The sequence below is a fragment of the Acomys minous genome (assembly GCF_964271855.1).
Source record: "Acomys minous genome assembly, chromosome: 2".
NCBI lineage: Eukaryota > Metazoa > Chordata > Mammalia > Rodentia > Muridae > Acomys > Acomys minous.
Genome location: NC_140484.1, coordinates 116,571,601 through 116,588,652, shown reverse-complemented (window position 1 = coordinate 116,588,652; position 17,052 = coordinate 116,571,601). Strand labels below are relative to the sequence as shown.

At 49.9% G+C, this 17,052-nt stretch overlaps 1 protein-coding gene across 10 annotated transcripts in view; it reads right to left on the bottom strand.

Moving 5' to 3' along the window:
• Positions 1–17,052, bottom strand: part of SLC28A1 (solute carrier family 28 member 1) — a 45,426-nt gene that overhangs the window by 19,920 nt on the left and 8,454 nt on the right. For all 10 annotated transcript variants that reach the window (XM_084772407.1, XM_084772412.1, XM_084772408.1 and 7 more), the window contains 4 exons: positions 15,594–15,777; positions 12,921–13,062; positions 11,627–11,740; positions 9,805–9,882 (listed from right to left, as the gene is read on the bottom strand). In XM_084772407.1, the coding sequence (XP_084628533.1) occupies positions 9,805–9,882; positions 11,627–11,740; positions 12,921–13,062; positions 15,594–15,777 (518 nt within the window). The remainder of the gene's footprint in view (positions 1–9,804; positions 9,883–11,626; positions 11,741–12,920; positions 13,063–15,593; positions 15,778–17,052) is intronic.

Here is a 17,052-nt window from a genome sequence, read left to right as displayed (position 1 = left end):
GCCAGAATGAGGGGACACTGTTGTGGCTTTCTGCTTCTCCTCATGGCTGTCAGGCTTGGAGCATCTCGTCCTGTCACCCTATCTCCTTTTCAGTCATGCCAGGGCCCTCACACACATTCCTTCCCTCCCACGTCCACAGCCCACCCCAGGGTTTTGGGGGTTTTGTTGTTGTTGTTATTGTTTGCTACAGCTCTTTTATTTATTTTGTTTTTTCTTTTTTCTTAAAAAAAAATTTTTTTTGAGACAGGGTCTCTCTGTGTAGCCCTGGTTGTCCTGGACTCTTTGTAGGCCAGGCTGGCCTTGAACTCACAGCGATCCACCTGCCTCTGCCTCCCGAGTGCTGGGACTAAAGGCGTGCACCACCATGGCTGGCTTAAATTTTATTTTATGTATTTTGAGCGCTCTATTTGCATGTGTGCCTGCAGGCCAGAAGAGGGTGTCAGATTCCATTACAGGATCGATGTGAGCCACCATGTAGATGCTAGGAATTGAACTCAGGACCTCTGGAAGAGCAGACAATGCTCTTATCCACTGAGCCATCTCTCCAGCCCCTTTATTTTGGTTTTTCAAGACAGGGTTTCTCTGTGTAGCACTGGCTGTGCTGGACTTGATTTGTAGACCAGACTGGCCTCGAACTCATAGCAACCCGCCTGCCTTTGCCTCCCTGAGTACTGCGATTAAAAGTATGTGCCACCACGCCCTTCTGCAGCTCTTTTATTTATTTATTCTTAAAGATTTGTTTTATTGTTATAATTGTATGTGTATGGAGGGGAATGGTATACGCACACAAGTGCAGGTTCTAGCAGAAACCGAAAGAGGGCATCAGATACCCTGGAGCTGTAATTACAGGAGGTCATAATTACAGATGCTGGGAACCAAACCCATGTCCTCTGCAAGTGTAACACATGCTCTTATCTGCTGAGCCATCTCTCCAGCCCCAACTGCAGCTCACCTGTAGCAGCAGAACTTGTGTGTCTTTTGACAGAAGGCTGAGTTAGTAGCCCACAGCATGGCTACACCTGGTGAGCTAATGTGCAGAAGTGAGAACAAGGAAACGCCGAAACGCTTGGAGTGTGTTGAGAAGCTTGCACCCAAGTCCTAAGCCTTCCCTTAATGCTCCTGCTGAAAATAAAAATAGGGACTAGGAAAGAAGGCGGAAGCTCCCTGTGGGAACGTGAGAGACGGTTCCCAAGACAGGGGAAAAGAGAGGCATGTTCTGTGGTATTACATGAGGGAGAGGCAGGAGGTTTGTGTAGACATGAGACGTCACTTGGAGGGCTTACAAGTGACCAGTGACAGCAGGCATCTGAACGTGTGTGGCTGAGGGCCAGGGCCTGGGAACATATGGCCCTTAGAGTCTTCTTCCCAGTGGCGTGTTTGTCCTACCTACGTGTTTTTCAAATAGTTCAAAAGTCCTGCAAAGTTGCTAATAATATGGGAATTTTCTCTCATTAAAAAGTGGGAAAGTTGGGCTGGAGAGGTGGCTCAGAGGTTAAGAGCACTGCCTGCTCTTCTAGAGGTCCTGAAATCAATTCCCAGCAACCGCATGGTGGCTCACAACCATCTATAATGAAATCTGGTGCCCTCTTCTGGCCTGCAGGCACACATGCAGGCAGAAAACTAAACATTTTTTTTTTTTTTTAATTTTTTTAAGGGGGAAAAAGTGGGCAAGTTGTGCTGCGTGGTGGTGGCACACACCTTTAATCCCAGCACTTATGAAGCACTCTGAGTTAGAGGCCAGCCCTGATCTACAGAGTGAATTCCAGGACCTCAAGGGCTACACTGAGAAATCCTGTATCTAAAAACACTCCCCCCCCCCCAAAAAAACCAAAACAAAACAGGAAAGTTGGAATATTAAACCATGGAGAGGGAGGCAACAAGATGGCTCAGCCAATAAGGGTGCTTGCCACCAACCTGGCCACCTGGGTTCCATCCCTGGGGCCCTCATGGCAGAAGGGAGAATCAACTCGTTGTTTTCTGACTTCAACACTGATACTGAGGCAGGTGCACACACACACGCACACACACACACACACACACACACACACATTCACACATACACTCACATATGAACACATGAACACACACAGACATGTGCACACATGAACACACACACAGACACATACTCACACAGACATGCATTTTCTCTCTCTCTCTCTCTCTCTCTCTCTCTCTCTCTCTCTCTCTCTCTCTCTCTCTCACACACACACACACACACACACACACATGCTCATGTAATTACGCTCATATTTGCACACAGACACTCAGGCACACACTCTCACACACAGAACACATATACCAGACACACTCACAAACACATACTGAATATATTTTTTTTAAAGGCACCACTTTTAAGTGTAAACAAACACATCCCTATGGCCAGGGCCATAGGGAATTTGGTTTTCTTTTCTTTTTTTCTCTCTTTAAAAACAAACAAACAAACAAAACAGGGTTTCACTGTTTTTGACAGCCCTGGCTATCCTGGAACTTATAGGCCTTGAACTCACAGAGCTACCCCTGCCTCTGCCTCTGGAGTGCTGGGGGACTTGGTCCATAAGAAACGCAGTTGAGGCCACTGCAATGGCTCAGCAGGTAAATGCTTGCCACCGAGCCTGATGGCCTGAGACAGACCCTGGAGACCCACATGCTAGGAAAGAACCAGTTGTCTCAAATTGTCCTCTCACTTCCACATACACACGGTGGCACCACCCCCTTACTCAATTAATTAATTTAAAGTTATTTTATTTTTTATTTATTATGTATACAGACAGTATTCTGCCTGCGTGTATACCTGCACGCCAGAAGAGGGCACCAGATCTCATTATAGATGGTTGTGAGCCATCACGGGGTTGCTGGGAATTGAACTCAGGACCTTTGGAGGAACAGCCAGTGCTCTTAACCTCTGAGCTATCTCTCCAGCCCCTTAAAGTTCTTTTAAAAGGAAAAAAGATGACGAGGTCCAGCTGAAGTAACAGAACAAGTGCCACTCTTGGAAAACTGCTGACGTGTGCAGAGCAGGACCCTCGGGCTTGTAATTGCTAAGGCAAGAGGAAAATAAAGAGCCTAGGAGACTGAGGACATTCAGAGGTAGAGCGGCCAAAAGAACGACAGAGACCAAGCAGGCATGGCCGATCACCTGTGAGGGAGCCTCAGCGCTGGGGCAAGACAGTGCTTGAGACAGACTTTGGCAGTTAGCAAGCTGCCTAGCTAGGTAAGAGCGGCGTCAGAGGAGAGGTGTGAACACAGACCAGAAGCCAAGCCGCGTAACATGACGAATAGAATAGCATGACGGCATGGATGGGCAGCACTTCCGGGACGCCAAGCTGGCGCTCGGGGGCGGACAGGCGGGCAGGGCGGGGGTGCAGGAGGCTGAAGAGCAAGGTTATGTGTGCTTTGAAAAGGGAGAGCCTTGCACAATCTCTCTGGAACAAGTAGATGGTGGTAGGCGGAGGCAAAGATCTGCTCCCACCACCCAGCCGAGGAGGAGAAAGGAATCTGGCCGAGAGCTCCCCTCCCTCTGTCTTCAGCCATGTAAGGAGAGGAGAGCAGATTTATGACCAGGAAGGGGGATTTCTGATCAGAACGTGACCGCGGCCGTGCTCTGCTCTCCTTCCTAGCCTCTGGCACACTGAGGAATGGGTTCCAGTTGTTTGTGAGCCAGCATGCCTATAGTTTTTCATCCTAGCCTCCCATACGCTGAGGACCGCAGCTCCAGAGTCTCCACCGCACCACACCCTTGGACCGACTTCATCCGGCCTGGAACTCAAACCTATTCAAACTGGCTTTCTTCCCTCTCTACCCCGCTCCCCGCCCCTCCCCCACTCCCCATCCCAGGCCCTCAGTCTCTGCTCTCTTCCCACTCCATCTTACTGTTTACCTGAGGGGATTAGAGTCAGCCTTAGGCAGTGATGCCCCTAAACTCTAGGGAGATGAAAAAGTTTCTTTCACCTTAGGGGCTCCTCGTGGGGGAGCAGTTGAACAACACTACTTAGCTGAGTAGGTGGGGCCTGAGCCAGCGGCTGCAGCCATCCTTTGTGAGTGTATACTCCTGGGTCAGCCAGACCCAGCGAGAAGGCAGGAGCTGAGGTTGAGGGGGGAGGAGGGAGGTGAGGAGGGGAGCACAGGGGGGATTGGGTGGAAAGTTACTAGAAGGGAGAGGGAGCCAAAGCAGGGGTGGGGACAGGGGTGGGCGGGGTGACTAATCAAGCAGATAGAGCCAGGAGAAGGACACCACGTGGACTGTGCAGGACTCTGGGCCCAGGAGAGGCTGAAGGAGTCCCAGGGTGACTACTTCCCGGAGAAAAGATCATCTGGACTAGATCCCAGCAGGAGACAGCCTGTGGTCTGAAAAAAACTCTGCCGGGACTCAGGGAAGGCTTCCCAGAGTGGCCGCCAGCCAGAGCCTAAGCCCAGCGCCTTGAGCTTCCCAGGAAGAGAGCCTCCCATTCCACTCAGCAGCAACAGAGCCAGCCTACCTGGAGGGCAAGGCTCAAGGTTGAAAGGGGTGTGTGTGCGGGGGAGGGGTGTGAGCAGGGGGTGGGACTGCTCTTCCAGAGGACCTGGGGGGTTCAATTCCCAGCACCTCCATGGCAGCTCGCACCTGTCTGTTAACTCCAAGATCTGACACCCTTGCACAGACACACATGCAGGCAAAAGAGCAATGCACATAAAATAAAAATAAATAAAACTTAAAAAAAAAGAATGGTGTGTGTGTGTGTGTGTGTGTGTGTGTGTGTGTGTGTGTGTAGGTATGTGCCTTGTTAAGGCTGCCTTTGGCTAACACACTGACCAGGAATTTATCAGCAGGACTGACCTCCCAGGAGCCAGGGAACTGCTAGCACTAAACTGCAAACTGCCAGGGCTAGTCAGGGATAAGCCGTGTGCTACCCTTCCTCTAACTGAACATTGAATCTTCATGTATTTTGTTAGCATGAGTGCGTCCCTGCTGTTATTAAAGGTGCTTCTGGGTTTGCAGGGCAAACACACCATTGCTGGTGTCTCCTCTGAGTGTGAGAAAACAAACAAACAAAAAACACTGACTCTTGTCAAGGGCAGTGACAAGTCTAACCGCGGACTGCTCTGCCCTCCTGGGTGATGGGGCCAGCTTCTTCCCAGGCCTCGGTTAGCCCTTCTGGAAGTCACAAGGGAGGTCAAAAGCCACAGAGCTCCTGCCCAGCACTGACTGTTGAGGTTCAGTGGTTCTAAAGGGTGATTTGAGGAGAGACAAGTGGCAGGTGTGTGCCTGTTCTTCCAGAGCAGAGAGAGCAGCCGCCACCAGGGTGGAGAGGACACAGCAGACACCACACACACACACACACACACACACACACACACACACACACACCCCTCCCCCTACCCCCCTGCAACACTGGCAGTCTGGAATGTGGCCTCTGGGAGACCAGGATGCTGTCCTGGAGACCCGTCCCTTTTTCCTTTTGCTCTAGTGGTTTTTCTGTGCATCAACAACCACCTTTCCCACTGTCAGCCTGTGGGCGGTATACTTCTGGCTGATAGCTCAGCTGTGCACTGTCAGGAACTATTGAGGAAGTGGGTCTCTGTCTCTGTTTATCTCTCTGTGTCTCTGTGTCTGTGTCTGTGTCTGTCTGTCTGTCTGTCTGTCTGTCTGTCTCTCAGTTTCACTCTCTGCTCTCTTTCTCCCTCCCTCCCACCTTCCCTCCTCCTGTCTAAGGTTGCTAAACCCTGGTAAGTGTTTGCCATCACCCTAAGACTGCCTGCCCATAGCTAAAACCAGGACAGAGACAAGATCAGACCAAGGCACATAGATCCCAGGTCATGTTGGGTACCTGGCCCAGCAGGACCTGAAGTCTCTGTATTTCCTAAGCATAGAAATTAATCTTTTGTAATAATAATAATAATAATAATAATAATAATAATAATAATAAGAAGAAGAAGAAGAAGAAGAAGAAGAAGAAGAAGAAGAAGAAGAAGAAGAAATTAACCTTTTTGTACCCCCAAAGCCAGTTTGAGTTTGTCTGTCTGCATATACATCTCATTAACAGAAGAGTTAAACTCTGGCCAGGAGGTACCATCCAGATTCCCAGAAATAGCCCGAGGTTGTGGCTATGAGACTCTAAGGAAGGGAACCAATCAGAGGTTTCATGCCCACCACTGCATTCCCCAGACGGGGAGGCCATCTCTTATCACTGCTCTGGTCCTATACTAGACCCCCAACACAGGCTTGGAATACTCGGGGGTCCTTTAGAAACCTAGGTGTCTGCCTTAGTTTCCAGTGCCTGCCTCTCCTGGTAAATACTCTGAAAGGTGCATATTTTTTTTTCTTCTTGTCATTTTTGTTTTTGGAAGCAGGGTTTTTCTGTGTAGCCCCAGCTGTCCTGAGCTGTCTCTGTCAACCAGCCTAGCCTTGGACCGAGACACTCTTGCCTCCTCCTGCTGGGATGAAAGGTGTGTGCCACCAAACCTCACTAAGGGATGCAGTTGCTAAGGCTTGCTTCCACTCAATCAGGCGACTTCAGCCCCATAACCACCACCCCCCCTTTGCCTCACAGCAGACAGCAAGAGCTCCAGCTGGGGGATACAAGGTAACTGTTTCAAGCATGGTCCTATTATCCAAGGCAGCCAATCAGAATCCTGCCCAGGACTGGTCCAGCTGCAGAGAGTCAGTGCTCCCTGGCTGATGTGCTGTGTGAACATCTGGTGTTGACGGGGTAAACACTGGGTGAGGGACAGAGCCGACCCTGAAGGCTAAGCAGAGGGGGCCTGAGGCTGCAGCTGTTCTGGCCTTTGCCAGCTCCACCTGCCCTTCCAGTTTGTGAGCCAGGAAGCAGCCCTGCTCCCTCCTCCTGGGGGAAGCTAGGTGCCACCCTGAACCAGCAATCCCAAAGAATGCAACCTCTTAGAAGCTAGGAGAACACAAGTTCCACGACCCCGAGCCCCTTGCCGCCTGAGAAAGGGGCTCTAATGTCGGGGGGGGGGGGGCACAGAAACTGAAAACCAAGACCACTGGCTGGGGCTCCAATCTTGACTCATTAGCCTCCTCGTGACTTTGCAAAAGTGTCAGCCACTCTGAGCCTGAGAGTCCTCATCTGTGAAGGGACAACCGGATTTTCTCTGACAGGCTGGGGTGAGGCTGAGATGAAGCCTGGCCTCAGTTCTCTGTAAGCTGTAGCTGTTATTAGGTTTTTCTTCCCCTTCCTCCCATGCTAAGCTTTTTCTCTTCTCTTCCCCTAGCACAGGGGTTCTCAACCTTCCTAATGCTGTGAGCTTTTAATACAGTTCCTCATGTTGTGGTGACTCTCAAATATATATATATATATATATATATATATATATATATATATTTTTTTTTTTTTTTTTTTTTTTTTTTCCCCAAGACAGGGTTTCTTTGTGTAGCATTGGTTGGCCTGGACTCGCTTTGCAGATGAAAGTGGCCTGGACCACACATAATTCCACCTGCCTCTGCCTCCTGAGTACTAGGATTACAGGTGTGCGCCTCCGCACCAGGCTTCATATTATTATTTTCATTGCTACTTCACAGCTGTAATTTTGCTACCATTATGAAACACAATGTAAACATCTGATATGCAGGATATCTGATATGCGACCCCTTTGAGAGAATTGTTCAACCCCCAGGAGGGGCTGAGACCCACAGACCGCAAACTTCTGCACTAGAATACCAGCGAAGAGTGGGGCAAGTGGTTTGTAGTATCCCTGAATTGCCTCAAGTCCACCCTTGGCCCGTGACGGATAAGAAGCCCTGAGTCTTGGTGGGGAGGTTGGAGAGAGGAGAGCCCTTGGGTCTGGCGTGGTGTTGCATGCCTGTAATGGCAACGCACTTCACGGATAGAAGAAGGTCGGCCTCGGCTCTGTGATGAGGTCAAGGCCAGCCTGGCCTACATGAGACCGTATCCCAGACAGAGAAGTGAGTTTGAAGCTAGCCTAGTCTACAGAAAGAGAGTTCCAGAACAGCTGGAGCTACACAGACAAACCCTGTCCCAAACAAAACAAAACAAGCAGATAGCTCAGCCTTTGTGTTAGGACCACAAGGAAAGCCAGGAGTGGCTGTCCCCTGGGGCTCACTGACCACAAGCTCCCTCCCTAGCAGGCACGGGGATGGGGGGGGGATGGGGGGGGGACACGACACCACACCCTTTTCAGCACAGGGCCACTCCAGACCATGGCTTGCTTACTTCATTCACTCAGTGAACAGCTTTGTGGGGGCTGAAAGCTGTGTAAAGGATGCGTAGTAAGGCCGAGCCTACACTGGCTACACAAGCCTATACTGAGTGCTGTTTAAAGCTGAGGATCTGTCAGGGCTTTAAGAAGTCGCCTGCAGCAGTCGCTCACCTCTTTGCCCTGGAACTTTGGGCACCTGATACTTGGTTATGCAGCTACAGAGAGAACAGTCCCCACACCCTATGCGGGCAGTTTTCAGGTAAGCTTGTAGCATGGCCAAGGCTGCCCTTCCTGGTATCTTTTTTCTTTTAAAGGCGGATTTATTTATTTATTGTGTATACAGTCCTCTGCCTGCATGTACAACTGAAGGCCAGAAGAGGGCATCGGATCTCATTATAGATGGTTGTGAGCCACCATGTGGTTGCTGGGAATTGAACTCAGGACCTCTGGAAGAGCAGTCAGTGCTCTTAACCTCTGAGCCATCTCTCCAGTCCCCTTCCTGTTATCTTTATACATAATGGAACATGAAGGGCAAATCTCCCCAGGGCCAGGCAGACTTTAAGAACCTGGGACCCTCCCTTTCCTTGAAGCACTGGCATCATTCAAACTCTCTGGACAGGCTGGATCTTCCTCAAAGGGTTGCTGGCGCAAAACAGACACTTAACTCCAGGGAAAATAGGTAAGAGGTCAGAGTTTTCACGCCCACAAAGGACAGTCTGGACTTCATTTGGCTCTATGTGAGGCCTGAGTCTCCAGTTGAGGCTGGAAGTCCCCTGGCTCTACCATCCCCATCAGAGTAGAAAGGCTCTGGGAACAGTGACCAGATGAAAAAATAAAGGCCTAAACTTCAGACCCTACCCACATCACCTGTGCAGCCCCTAGGTGGGCTTAGTGGTCTAGCCAGGCGGGGAGGTGATTCATCTCCTTGTTACTATGGCATCAGAGGCAGACAACTGGGGCCAAGCTCGCTCTGTCTCTCTCTCTCTCTCTCTCTCTCTCTCTCTCTCTCTCTCTCTCTCTCTCCCTCTCCCTCTCTCCCTCTTTCTCTCTCTCTCTCTCTCTCTCTCTCTCTCTCTCTCTCTCTCCCTCTCCCTTTCCCTCCCTCCCTCCCTCCCTCTCTCTCTCTCTCTCTCTCTCTCTCTCTCTCTCTCTCTCCCTGGCTTTTGGAAATGCAGTATAAATCTGGAGTGAGCTTCAGGGTCTCTAGACAGTTAGGCTGTAAACCAGGCTATACTAAAAAGGGGCGGGGGGGTGTTGTTACACTGAAGTCCTTACCAACCAAGGCATTTTAGAGGCTTGACCAGGTTACCGGCGGGAGAAGAGAAGAAATATAGTGACAGCTCCACTCAGAACATCAAGGGAACACCACATCAGTAGTGTCCCCAGCATAGGCTGCTCTGTTTTAAACTAGGACTAGGCTCTGCCATGGGGCAATGGAGTCTTTAAAACAGAAGTGTGACTTTTAACCTACAATATGTTTGCATGACCGTAGATGCACAATAAAATGTTGAGGGAGCAGAAGGAAAGAGGGAGAAGAGAAAGAGGAGAGAGGGAGGGAACAGTAGGGACCAGCCTGCACCCACAGGAGCCTTCATCAGCCCTGCTAGTCCTCACAGCTGCCAACCCCTGCTGGGACCAGAGTCAACCGACCTGAAAGGCAAAGACATCCTTGACCAGAGCCTCCCCGAAGACGAAGCTGGAGCCGGCCTCCGTGTAGCTCAGGAAGACCTGGAGGGAACACAAACACACGGAGTGGGCCTAGGAAGGGAGGGCAGGGAACCATGGCCAGAAACTCAGCCTGGGCCCCAGCACTGATGGGAGAAGGACGCCAGGGGCACAGGCCCTCCTGCCTCAAGATCTACCAGCTCTGGGACACTGTGTGGCCTTCATCCTGTGTGCATGAGTTTATGGAGACTTACAAGAATCAAAATAGTAAACTTTGTATTATGTACACTTCATCATAGTGAGTTCAAGGCTAACCTGAACTACATGAGTCACTGTCAAAAACAAAAACAAAAACAGACATATAACTTCAAGAGCTAGGAGTAGCAGCTCAGGCGAGTAATCTCAATTGGGAACTGAGGCAGGAGGATTGCCAGGTATTCAAGGCCAGCCTGGGCTACACAGTGGGACTGTCTCAACAAGTAAAACAAGCCCTGCAATTGAAGGGGATAGCTGGTACAGTGTTTGCCTCATAAGAACAAGGACCCAGACATTTTCACCCCCAGAATCCTTAGCTTTAAAAAACCCAGGTGTGTGGGCTGGAGAGACGGTTCAGTGGTTAAGAGCACTGTCTGCTCTTCCAGAGTTCCTGAGCTCAATTCCCAGCAACCATATGGTGGCTCACAACCATCTATAATGAGATCTGCTGCCCTCTTCTGGTGTGCAGGTATATATGCAAGCAGAACACTATATATGTAATAAATAAATCTTTAAAAACAAAAAAAAACCAAAAAACAGGTGTGGTGGCAGGTGCTATAACCCCAGTGCTGGGGAAGTGGACACAGGTAGATCCCTCAGGATCTCTGGCCAGCCATCCTACTTGCCAAGCTCCAGGCCAGTGAAGGACCCTGCCTCAGAAGAAAGTGGACGGTGCCTGAGGAACAACAGCACGTACACATGAAGTCATGCATACACACGCACGTATGCACACAAACGAAGCCAGCTAGCTCCCAGAATTTTGAAGTGGAACAACGCAGAATAGTAAAAACCCGATGATGTCAGCCGGGCATGATGACACATGCTTTTAATCCCAGTACTTGGGAGGCCAAGGCAGGCAGATCTTTGTGAATTTGAGGCGAGCCTGATCTTTATAGTGAGATTCAGACCTGCAAGGGATACATAATGAGACCCTATCTTAAAAAAATAAAAAATAAGAGGCTGGAGAGATGGCTCAGAGGTTAAGAGCACTGACTGCTCTTCCAGAGGTCCTAAGTTCAATTCCCAGCAACCACGTGGTTGCTTACAACCATCTATAATGGGATCCGATGCCCTCTTCTGGCCTGCAGATTTACATGCAGGCAGAGGACTGTATACATAATAAATAAATCTTTAAAAATAAAATAAACAGCAGAAATAACACAAACAAACAAAATGAAACCAAGTATGACTTCAATAATCATTATTTCTAAATCCATTGCCAAGTGGATAATTTTCAAAGGTTTTTGTTAGCAATTTTAACTTATTTGTATCCTAAGCCACTGAAAACCACTGCAGGTCTCATGACCTGTCACCTGAACACCCTAAGAGCATCACCACCTGGGAGTCCATTTCACACCCAACCCAGCTTTGAAAGAGTAAGAATGGCTGGGAATCCTTGAGCTGGGGGACCCTGCAAGCTCCTGGCCAGTCCCCCAGATATGGGGCCCCAGTCTTCCTGATCCCAAACCATCTCTGGGACCTCCACACTTACCTTCCCCCAAATCAAGTGGCCTCTCCCCAACTCCCCAGGAGCAGGGCCCAGCATACGTACCTGGATCTGATCACCCAGCCACTGGAACGCAACAAATCCCGGTTCTGTTCTGATGACAAAGAGTCCAAGCACAAACTGCAGCCCGAGGCCCCAGGACACAGCCCGCCATGACACCTGCCAGCCAGCAGACAGGCCCTGGTGAGCTCAGCAGCTTGGGGCAATCCACAGGTCCACAGTGGGGTGTGGGATGAGGGTGGGGGCCAGGGAGGGCGTCATAAGCTTTGTCCTGCGTGTAGCTGCCTGGGTCCAGCCCAGCACTGGGTCTGCTGCCAACAGCCACACAGCATGCAGACTAGGCCAGGCTCTTGGCAGTGCAGTATTCTACAGGCTGATGTGTAGCCTGGCACTCGCTTCTCAGACCATGGCCTTAGGATACAGGCATGAGCCTGCCCAAGGCCAGATCCTCTCCAGCTTAGCGTTTGATTTCTGTCTGCCTGGACCCTCACCATCTGTCCTCTGTATGCTCTTAGCATCCTGACCTCAGGTCTCTTGACGGCTCATGTGACGGGACAGCCCAGGCCCTAGGGCTGCTTTTTGCACTCGGCACGGAATGACTCCTTGACGCCACCCTAGCAGGAGAGCAGCATCAGACACTTGTGCAGCCATGCTCTGTCTGTAGCACAGAGGGGTCCTGATTCTGGGACACAGTTGCTCTATGGTTGCCATGGAGATGATGAGAGAAGAGCCTATCCACCCAGTACATCAGGAACGTCCTCCATGGGCAGGACACTGTGTATACTAGTCACCTGGAGGGCTTGCTGGGCCAGCCTACTCCAGAGTATCTAACTCAATATGTGAGGAGTTAAGCCCGAGAGTTAGTGTTTCTAGTATGTTCCAAGGAGATGCTATAGCCCCTGGTCAGGAACTCTAACCTCAGGAAGCACTGTTTTAATCTGATGATTTCAGGATACACTTAGATTCTCCCATGGAACTGGAAGCTCAGGTTCCCTAATTTCTGGGCTAAGGTAGTTCCTGAGGCCACAAAGCTGAGGAATATGTTAACGAGGAAATTACTAGCCCCAGCAGACTGTGAGTTTAGCGAGATATCAACAGTCTTACTCAGAAAGCTCCCTGTCCCCTAGGGAATCCAAGGGCTTCTGCTTAGACGGATAACTTGACACTTAGGGTCTCCAGTCCCAGTAGGTCCCTCAACAGCCGCCGCAGTGCACACTGCTCTTCCCCCAGCTGAGTCTCAGGTGTTCTCCCAGCAGACGCATGCATCCCGCCCCAGCCCCCGCCCACAGGGCACATCCATCTGCTGGCTTCCAGCCTGGGTAGCCAGCTGACCACTCACAGCGCGGTGATGCTTTGAGCCAGTGAAGAGAAGGACAAGGAACACACAGATCCCTCCGAAGGACACCAGCTGTTCTGGCCGCTGAGATGTGTCCAGACATAGCCACAAGATCAGGCCCAGGACAGCAGCAAGGGCTAGACCTCTACAGGAGGGGGGGGGGAATCAAGCCATAAGCCTTAGCATCACACACGCACTCACACTCACGCACGCTCACATGCATGTGCACATGCACCCTTAGTGGTCCATGGACTCTACAGGAAGCCCTGTGGGCTACATCCTTTTTACTCTGAGTTGAAACGGACCTTCTTCCTGGCTCTATTCTTTTTTTTTTTTTTAACTTTGAGATATTTTTAATGTGAAAGAAAAATTATTCCATTTATACAGTATAATGAATAATGTGTACAGATGCATTGTATATTTTCATTTCTGGTGTGTGTTCTACTAATATTTCATTTCTTACTTTTTTTTCCAAGACAGGGTTTCTCTGTGTAACCTTGGCTGTCTTGGACTCACTTTGTAGACCAGGCTGGTTTTGATCTCACAGTGATCCACCTGCCTCTGCCTCCTGAGTTCTGGGATTAAAGGCATGTGCCACCACGTCCTGCTCTTTTTTTTTTTTTATTACATTTCTTTTTTTTTTAAAGATGTATTTATTTTATTTATTGCATATGAGTACTTTTCAATATTTAAGGTCTTAAGCTGGTAAGATGGCTCAGTGGATGAAACCACCCGCCACAGAACCCTGATGATCTGAATTCCACCCCCGACGGTGGACAGAGAGAACAGAGTCCCAAAGGTTGTCTTCTGACATTTGCACATGAACACCCACACCAACCCACACCTATCATGTGTGTACACACACAAACACACATATGCACACACACACACACACACACACACACACACACAAATACATATAAAAATATTTTTCAATCAGGTTCTTTTTTCCCTTCTTGGACTTCAGACTTGCTTGGGTCCTGCTACCCCCATCTTCCTGACTCTCTCACCCTTTTGGACTGTGTGTCCTGCTTACCTGTTGTTTTGGAAGTGACACGTTTTGATGTACAAGCTGACAGCTAAGAGGAGTTTTCCCTGACCCTCAGATGAGACTTTTGACTCTGAACTCTCTCAAGTTGATGTTTGACTAAGATAAGACTCTGGACAATTGGGACGGGAAGCCGTGTTGTGTATGTGAGAAGCATGGGGTTGGGTGTGGCCTTTCCCACTGAAACTCCCGTTGAATTTGTTTTGTCTTGGGACAGAGTCTCATGCAGCCCAAGCTGGCTTCAAACTTGCCAATCTCCTGCCTCCGTCGCCAAAGTGCTGGGACCGGAGGAGCTCACTACCATGTCTGGCTTGCCGTGGTGAGATTTAACCGACACTGTGCTGGAAGGAGCAGCCTTCCAGGTTAATCACAAGGGACATGAGTGATGCTTACTCTACAGGTCCGGGTTAGTTACTGTGGCTAGAATAAATCAAGGTGGCCTCTCCTATTTCTTCTCTTCCATGGGCCTTTGCTTGCCCCTCTGCTGCCACGAGCTAAAGCTTAAGGCCAAACAGACGCCAACGCTGTGCTCTTGCACTTCTCAGAGCCCAGCACCAAGAGCCAATGTAAACCTCTATTCTTTGTACATTGCTCTCTCTGCAGCACTCAGTCAGAGCAACAGGAAGGGATGGTGGTGGGGGGGGGAGATTCGCTACTCTTGTTTTCTAGCCCCCTTCTCCTCTCTAGCGTACCTCTGTGGTTTGTGGTTCCCAGAGCTTATTTTTCTAAGCTTCGTTTTATTTCTTATGTAGTATGTGAGGGGAGTGGGTACATGCATGTGAGTGCAGGGGCCTGCTGAGGCCTGAGTATTTGCAGCTGTAAACCATCCACTGTGGGTGCTTGGAACTGAGCAGGGTCCTCTGCAAGAGTGGCAGTGGTTTGAACCCACCAAGCCATTTCTTAAGCTCTAGGATTATTAAGATAACGTTTTATTTTTTAAAGTATTTATAAGCTAGGCCTGGTGGCGCACGCCTTTAATCTCAGCACTCAGGAGGCAGAGGCAGGGGGATCGAGTGAGTTCGAGGCCAGCCTGAACTACAAAGTGAGCCCAGGATAGCCAAGACTAACACAGAGAGACCCTGTCTTGAAAAAAACCAAATAAATAAATAAAATAAAAAATTATTTATTACTGGGGTGTGTGTGTGTGTGTGTGTGTGTGTGTGTGTGTGTGTGTGTGTGTACACATGCATGTGGAGGTCAAAAGAAAACTTTTGGGAATCGGTTTCTTTCCTTCTTTGACCATGGACTCCAGGAACCAAACACCAAACTATTATTCAGGGCCCAGGCCAATTATATCAGGATCCCCTGGGGTCTCATTTAAAGTGCTGGCACTTGGCCAACCTAGCCTCTTGAACTGGGCTTGAGGGATGTCCCCAGGTGTCCATGTAGCTGGGAGATAAGCTAGTCCCAGGTGATCCTCCTAATCAGACATCATGGAAAGGCCTGTGCTTGGTGGCCAGACTCTCTAAACACAGGAAACTCTCACAAGTCTGGCTTTAGCCCTGGGTTTCCTGTTGCAACAATCATATCAAAACAAAACAAAAACAAACAAAAAACTTCAGCAAACCTGAGCTGGCCAATGATTTTGAAGGCACCCTAGCCTTGCTTAAGGCTGACGGTTCACTTACCTTTTCAGCCAGAGGCTCAGGCGAGAATGGCCTTGAAGCTTCACACACCGGCTCAGCTTGGACCCCAGAAGCCTCTTTAGCAAACCATAGGCCAGAAAGACCAGAACCACACAGGTGATGACCAGCAGAGCCAGGGCCCTCTGGAAGTCCAGGAGGCAGGCGATGATCAAGAAGGCGGTATAAGCTGCAGGAGGAATCATTGGTGGGCTGAGCAGGCGAAACCCTGGCGCCCAGTCCCTGGCTCTGCCCCGCCCACCCAGAGCAGTAAAGTAGGAAAGTCACTCAATTCCTCCCAGCCTCACTCTCCTCATCTAGAAGTGAAGACATTTGTCCCTACTGTGTCGGTGTGTGTGTGTGTGTCAGTGACAGAGGTTTGCCTAGCATGCCTGAGGCCTGGGAAAAATTGTAAGAAGACCTCTCTGCACATTATAAAGTGGTGGCAAAGACTGAGAGACGAAACAACATAGTGGCTGGGCATCAGGAGGGCACTTGGCCAGAGCCATGCTAGGTCTACAGAGCACCAGGCTGGGTAAGCCAGTGACCCTATGTGACTCCAGAGTGCCTCCATCCTGTACTGTTAGTAAATGACCCCCTCCTCTCTATCTGTCTGTCTGTCTGTCTGTGTCTCTGTCTGTCTGTCTCTCTCTCTCTCTCTTTCTTTGTCTCTCTATGTGTCTCTGTCTCCCTCTGTCTCTGTCTCTATGTGTGTGCATGGGGTCGGGTGGGGGTACGTTTATGTATCTGTGGGTGCGTTCTTTTGCACAGCATCGTTAGCTTTGGGTTAGGCCACACCCACCTGCATCAGCCTCCTCTCTCTCCCCTCACAGCTGTTGTAAAAGAAATGGCAGGCACCCTACTATGTCTGTGGGTCTGTAATCCTCATTTCTAGGAGTTCAGCAAGCTCAGGTTACATGACTCTGGGAACTTGATAACCCCCCTGCTGTGACCCCACAGTTGCTAAGGAGGGTAGCTTCCCCCCCCCTTCCCCCTGCTGCCCAGGCAACCTGACCACACATACATATTATGGGCTACTCATTAACTACATGGCTTGTGCCTGTCCTCCGTTCTCTGAAACCTCTGAGAAGGGGAACCTCACTCTGTTTCCTGGCCAGAACTCATACAGTCCCTGATAGGCTGCCTGCTTGACCTTAAGAACTCTACTGTAACAGGGCCCCAGACCTCAGTAGGCCCCTAGACCTTAGCACAACTGATTCCACGATGGAGGTGCCATTCAGACCATAAACCTCAGCACAGAGACAGCAACACCTGCCAAAACGAAACCAAAACCTAATCCATTAAAGTCCATGGTTTTCTGCTGGGTGGTGGTGGCGCACGCCTTTGATCCCAGCACTTGGGAGGCAGAGGCAGGTGGATCGCTGTGAGTTGGAGGCCAGCCTAGTCTACATGAAGTGAGTCCAGGATAGTCAAGGCTACACAGAGAGACTCTGTCCCGAAAACA